The sequence below is a fragment of the Palaemon carinicauda genome, chromosome 11, assembly GCF_036898095.1.
Source record: "Palaemon carinicauda isolate YSFRI2023 chromosome 11, ASM3689809v2, whole genome shotgun sequence".
Classification (NCBI taxonomy): Eukaryota; Metazoa; Arthropoda; class Malacostraca; order Decapoda; family Palaemonidae; genus Palaemon; species Palaemon carinicauda.
This window is the reverse complement of record NC_090735.1, coordinates 135,877,844-135,885,343: the sequence shown is the minus strand read 5'-3', so window position 1 is coordinate 135,885,343 and position 7,500 is coordinate 135,877,844. Positions and strand designations below refer to the sequence as shown.

The window sequence follows — 7,500 nt, the reverse complement described above, 5'->3', positions numbered from 1 at the left end:
CAAGATCGACCTACCTCAAGGTCTCCAGTGACTGAGTTACAACATCGACATACTCAAGGTCTCCAATAACTGGGCTGAACTACAACATTGACCTACCTCAAGGTCTCCAGTGACAGGGTTGAACTACAACATCGACCTACCTCAAGGTCTCCAGTGACTGGGTTGAACTACAATATCGACCTACCTCAAAGTCTCCAGTGACTGGGTTGAACTACAACATCGACCTACCTCAAGGTCTCCAGTGACAGGGTTGAACTACAACATCGACCTACCTCAAGGTCTCCAGTGACTGGGTTGAACTACAATATCGACCTACCTCAAGGTCTCCAGTGACTGGGTTGAACTACAACATCGACATACCTCAAGGTCTTAAGTGGCTGAGTTGCAACTACAACATCGACATACCTCAAGATCTTAAGTGACTGAGTTGAACTACAACATCGACCTACCTCAAGGTCTCCTGTGACTGGGTTGAACTACAACATCGACCTACCTCAAGGTCTCCAGTGACTGGGTTGAACTCCACATGGACCACGTGAGTGACATTTGTAGGAAGGGAAATATTGGGGAGTGTTCTATTTCTTCGGTGCCTTATTCGAGGTATGATTCGTCTCTCGGGCTCCGGCGTCCGAGGTAGTGGTCTGCTCGTTAATCTAAATCCATTGTTGTCTCCTCTGCGTCAAAGAACATAGTACGTATATCAATACCAATTATAGAGTGAAAAAAAATATTAACAACAACAACAATAATAATTATAGTAATAATATTAATAATAATAATAATAATAATAATAATAATAATAATAATTATTATTATTATTATTATTATTATTACTATTATCATGATTAATAATAATAATAATAATAATAATAATAATAATAATAATAATAATAATAATAATAATAATAATAATAATATTGTTCATTAATTCTTATATAGAATATTTATTTCCTTTGCTCACTGGGTTATTTTTCCCTGTTAGAGCTTATGGCCTTATGGCATCTTGCTTAGCCAGTAGCTTAGCTATCAATAATAATAATAATAATAATAATAATAATAATAATAATAATAATAATAATAATGATAATAATAATAATAATAATAATAATAATAATAATAATGATAATAATAATAATAATAATAATAATAATAATTATTATTATTATTATTATTATTATTATTATTATTAATATCATTATTATTACTATTATTAACAGTAATAATAATAATAATAATAATAATAATAATAATTTCATAAAGTACAGTGTTAAATAAGACCCAGTGTTAATAAAAATCTACCAGGGCTTAGAGAAAGACTTATTTCTTTGATAAACGATATAGAAATTCAAAAGTTCAAACTTGCAGCAAATGTTTTTATGTTGAACAGGCTGATATTAGTCTTTTTATTGTTTATATGTGAAATATGTTTTAATGGTGTTAATGTTTTTAAAGTATTTTATTTTAATTGTTCATTACTTCTTTTATCGTTTATTTATTTCCTTTGCTCACTGGGATATTTTTCCCTATTGGAGCCCTTGGGCTTATAGCATCTTGCTTAGCTAGTAACTTAGCTAATAATAATAATAATAATAATAATAATAATAATAATAATAATAATAATAATAATAATAATAATAATAATAATAATAATAATAATAATAATAATAACAATAATAATAATAATAATAATTCGAGGAAATACACTGCCTGGAAGTATATGGCAACTTCCTCAAATACAAGGAAGAGTTCCCGGTGAGTCATAACCTTGAGAAAACCAGTTCGTCTACTGGGTACATTTCAGCAGAGAATATCATTTGATGATGAAAAGATTGGCAAGAATACGCATTCTTGACGTCTATGAAAACTGACTTATAGATGTTACACTTTGTCTTGAAAATACATATTTCTCCTATACAATAAAAAGCAAGTGTCTGGGTATATATATATATATATATATACATGCACACACTTGTTCTTAGAAATATACATCTTACCTATACAATAAAGAGCAAGTGTTTGGCTATAAATATATATATATATATATATATATATACATGCACACACTTGTTCTTAGAAATATACATCTCACTTATAAAATAAAGAGCAAGTGTTTGGCTATAAATATATATATATATATATATATATATAAATATAAATATATATATATATATATTTATATATATAAATATATATATATATATATATATGTATATATAGATTTATACATATATATATATATATATATATATATCTTATCACGCTCAGTGGGAGGGAAAGTACTCATATCTTGGTGAAAGGAGGTCCTCCAAGAGGTACACTCGGAAACCACACTCTCCCACAAATTGCCAAACCAGCGGATTGTAGTCAGGAAAGGGAGAGGGGGTGGGAAGAGTTGAATTACTGTGCGTGTGCGTGCATATGTATCTAGATATTCAGGAGTAATTTTTGACGGGTCGGGTATACTAGTATATGATAACTAAGGAGGAATTTATTTGTTTTACGTTCAGATTAGATAGAAAATAACTTGCCAGGAATGATGCTTATAATCTTCCGTATATAATAAAGAGTAAATCTCTCTCTCTCTCTCTCTCTCTCTCTCTCTCTCTCTTTATATATACATATATATACACATATATTTACATATATAAATATATATACATACATATATATATATATATATATACTCTATATATATAAATAAATAAATAAATATATATGTATATATATATATATATATATATATCCGGTCACACTTAGCTCTCCCCTTCCCTCGGGTAAAGAGGGAGAGGGGTAGTCATACCCAGGAGAGAAGGGGGAGGGGGGGGGGGATTGCGTATGCGTGTATGTGCATGATATCTATATAAATATTTAGCCGTCATTATTCACGGATCACGCACACTTGTATTGAATATCATATGTTACAGTAATAGCGGTTTGGACTCTTCTTGTGAATATAACAATATCAATACATATTGCTCATTACGCGTTTTAATGTCTTAATGTATTTGATGTTTTTTAGAATATTGTATTTTAATTTTTCAATACTTCTTAAATGGTCTATTTATTTCCTTGTTTCATTTCCTCACTAGGCTTTTTTTTTTCCCTGTTGGAGCCCTTTGGCTTATAGCATCTTGCTTTTCCAACTAGGGTTGTAGCTTGGCTAGTAATAATAATAATAATAATAATAATATAATAATAAGAATAATAATAATATTAATAATAATAATAATAATAATAATAATAATAATAATAATAATAATAATAATAATAATAATAATAATAATATATCTCCCTCTGGTTCACACATAAACACAAATCTATCAATTATCAATTGTTTCATTTCCTCACTAGGCTTTTTTTTTCCCCTGTTGGAGCCCTTGGGCTTATAGATTCTTGCTTTTCCAACTAGGGTTATAGCTTGGCTAGTGATAATAATAATAATAATAATAATAATAATAATAATAATAATAATAATAATAATAATAATATATCTCCCCTCTGGTTCACACATAAACACAATCTTATCAATTATCATTCTCAATTTCTATATGTATCAGTTATTCACATCATATTGAACCTTGATATTTGAAAGTACGAAATGTATGAAGCTTACATCATAGAGGAGTTTCTAGCTGGCGGTGCTGGAGGATTCTCCTTCCCGAAGTTGGTTGTTCTCAAACCTGGTTTCCTCCTCGTCGACATGGCGTCTGTTTACTGATGCGACACTCACTGGAAATAGAGAGAAAAGTCTGCTTTTAATTATTTCCTAGTCAAGGATTGTTTGATGGCGAGAAGTGCTAAGGAAAGGTTATCTATTAGTTATTGCAGTACTCCTGTGCGGTTAATGTTTCCTCAGTGGGGTCTTTTACCTTGTTGGAACCCTTGGGGTTATTGTTTACTGTTTTTCCGACTAGGGTTGTAGCTCGGCATGTAAAAATAGTAATAACAAGAACAACAACAATAGCAATAATAATAATAATAATAATAATAGTAATAATAATAATAATAATAACAAAAACAACAACAACTACAACAACAACAATGATAATAATAATAATAATAATAATAATAATAATAATAATAATAATAATAATAATAATAATAATAGGCTTTTATGGAAAGGAATTGACAGTGAACGATTGGATGAACTAGAAAAATAAAAATACTAAAAGGGAAGTAGTGTAACAAGACAAAAAATCGGAAAAAAAGGTAGTAGTTACAGTAGATGTTATGTATTAAAATATATCATCACTCAAAAGGAATGAAAATAATATAACTTGAATTTCTCTCTTGACAAAACAAAAGAAAACTATTCTAAGAATAGATTTAATCATATAGATATGATATATTATTATTATTATTATTATTATTATTATTATTATTATTATTATTATTACTAGCTAAACTACAGCCCTAGTTGGGAAAGCAAGATTCTATAAGCTCACGGGCTCCAAAAGGAAAAAAATAGCCCAATAAGGAAAGGAAATAAGGAAATGAATAAACGATATATTCATATATATATATATATATATATCTATATATATATATATATATATATAATATATATATATATATATATATATAGATATATATATATATATATATATATATACATATTCTCGGAGTAACGGATAAGCTAATTATTCTTCAACTACACAAAGAGAGGAATTTTTTTGGTGCTAAATCCTTTCACCTGAAATTTCTTAAGTCATACACCAACCCACATCCATGGCACAGGTAGTTCGCTATCTGAAGGAGGATTTGTATCTGATAAGAATGCATGAGTCACAGATAAGCATGATCGTGCACGTCAAGATATGCTTGTACATCAATTATTATTTTTTCATCTTTATTTTTAAGTTTAAAGTTTATATTTATCAATATGTGATAAGCTTTTATCCTTATTGGGGCCCCTGGGCTTATAGCATTCTGCTTTTCTAACTACGGTTGTAGCTTAGCAAGTAATAATAATAATAATAATAATAATAATAATAATAATAATAATAATAATAATATGATTTGTAGATATATTTCATTTCCAGGCTACAGGAAAGAGTAAGAGAAATAATTAACCCTTTTTATAAGGGTAAATGACATATAACAGAATAACCTTTAGTTAACAAGAGACATTGGTTAAGCAGATGAGGCATGAGAGAATGATCGAATAAGGAAGTGGAGCTCATGTAAAGAGACAGTCATGTTGGAACTTTGAAATAGAGAAGGACACTCCAAAATCAAACCATTGTTCTCTAGTCTTGGGTAGTGCCATAGTCTATGTACCATAGTCTTTCACTGTCTTGGGTTAGAGTTCTCTTGCTTGAGGGTACACTCGGGCACACTATTCTATCTCATTTCTCTTCCTCTCGTTTTGTTATAGCTTTAGAGTTTATGTATGAAATATTTATTTTGGTGTTGTTACTGTTATCAAAATATTTTATTTTGATTGTTTATTACTTCTCTTATTTCCTTGTTTCCTTTCCTCACTAGGTTAATTTCCCTTTTGGAGTCTCTGGGTTTATAGCATAATGTTTTTTTTTTTTTTTCAACTGGGGTTGTAGCTTAGCAAGTAATAATAATAATAATAATAATAATAATACTAATAATAATAATAATAATAATAATAATAATACTAAATGGGGAAAAATTTATATATGGAATTCATGGCCAGAGAAAAAGCTTATTAGTAAATGGATCAAGATATGTAAATAATAGTTTGATGTTTGGTAAAAAAGGATAAATTGCTTAGAGTTTACTAAATCTGAATAAAGTGAAGTCTGTACTGAGGCTCATAAAAAGGAAAGTTAATAGTGGTGCAAAAATATTGTCAACTAAGGTGTTATATTACCATAGTTTTCTTATAAATACAATATATAGACGGATGCCAATAACCATAAAAAGGCCTGTAGATAAAAGCACGAATTTATTATAAACTAATATTGGTTAATGAGCGTAATGCAAAATGGCTGATAAATGCAGAGAATAAACCACTGAACATTGATAATGGAAGAAAAACTGTATTTGCAGAGGGATAGCACCGAGAGCGAATATGATCAGGAATAAAGTTTGGATAATATGTGTGACTCAGGTAGAATAATAGATGTTTTTGTGGAGTGTAAGGGAACAGAATTAATATATTGTTATACTGCAGCTATTGACTCTAGCAGAGGTGGATTAAAAATTCAGTAGTGTGCGAGCATAATATCTGAAGGAAATTTAAAGTCTTTATCGAATACTACTATGAGATTCAGGGCCTCTGTAACACGGTTTTTTGGACTTTGCTCCTTATCAAAGCATCGGGTGTAGCTGAAAGTTGACATATGTATATTTTACAACCACACACAAATTTTGTCAGCATTATCAATAACCTAAACCCGATGGTTTTAATTTTTATAGAGTAAAAATGATCCAGCCGACGCCATGACCAGTGATACCGAGCCAAGAGTCGAAAACATTCATTACGTAAGCAATATAAACACCTTTGGACAAAATTTTGCCCCCGCCCATCCACCAGACACCCATTCACCTTCTTCCATCTGCTCTGAAACCCATAACAATCAAGAATGGCTAACAGGATTTGGAATTGCCCCCGTGGTTGCAAACCTGCATTTGTCTTACGACTTGCAACTTTATACAGTCATGAGAAAGCCCTTGGCCATATCTATTATAGCCTGAATAGGTAATTATTCAGTTTCTAGTTTAAATCCAATGTTTATGGTCTGATTTGTATTTAGCGTAACATGATTATAATACTTGTAATGTCATTCAGGCTTTTGAACATTTCCATTAATTATTCACTATGCCACCAAGAGAGAGAGAGAGAGAGAGAGAGAGAGAGAGAGAGAGAGATTGTATGTAAACAGTCTTTATATAACTTTTTTTGTTAAAATAAGATTGTTGTGCTAAAATCTCCATCAGACCAACGGATCATCCGATATATTTTTTTTCTTCTTCTTCTTAGGCCGTACGAACGTGCTGGCTATGTTTTGGACATGACTGCATTTTGTAAATAAATCATGAATAGTTTTAGGAGTTTTATTTGTACATCTAATGGGAATCTATAGAAGTAAAGTGAACATAATTCATTTAAAATATTTACTACAGGTAGCAAAACAAATAGTAGTAAAGATGATAATGCAATGAAGGAATGATACCATACTTTATCTTTAGCTTCAACGTCGGCAATAACATACCCAGTTGCCATAATTTGTCAGCTTAATGAAACAACCTATCATCTAATGTTAAACTTAATTTCTGAGAAGGCCATGGCTTATTGCACAGTGAAAAAACATGACAAAGACTTTATGAATGGCGGAACAATACATAGATGTGGGTGGGGTATCAGTGCTGGCGTAGTAATACTACTGTAGCAGTACTGCGGCAACAGTAGTATGCATGAATTAAACGTTTAGGCCAACTGCTGGGATCATTGAGGATCATTTAGCACTTCTTACAACTACTCGAGAAATGAGTTTTTATAGCCAGAATTTGAATTTTCTGATC

The 7,500-nt window shown here is 30.3% G+C and overlaps 1 protein-coding gene across 2 annotated transcripts in view; it reads right to left on the bottom strand.

Annotated features, from left to right (window-relative positions):
• The window catches only part of LOC137650223 (serine/threonine-protein kinase PAK 3-like), a 27,046-nt gene that overhangs the window by 17,017 nt on the left and 2,529 nt on the right, over positions 1-7,500 (bottom strand). The window contains exons 2-3 of one of the 2 annotated variants that reach the window (XM_068383467.1): positions 3,614-3,749; positions 494-674 (exon numbers count right to left, since the gene is read on the bottom strand). In XM_068383467.1, the coding sequence (XP_068239568.1) occupies positions 494-674; positions 3,614-3,702 (270 nt within the window). In that variant the 5' untranslated portion in view covers positions 3,703-3,749. The remainder of the gene's footprint in view (positions 1-493; positions 675-3,613; positions 3,750-7,500) is intronic. The other variant, XM_068383466.1, reaches the window with a different exon arrangement.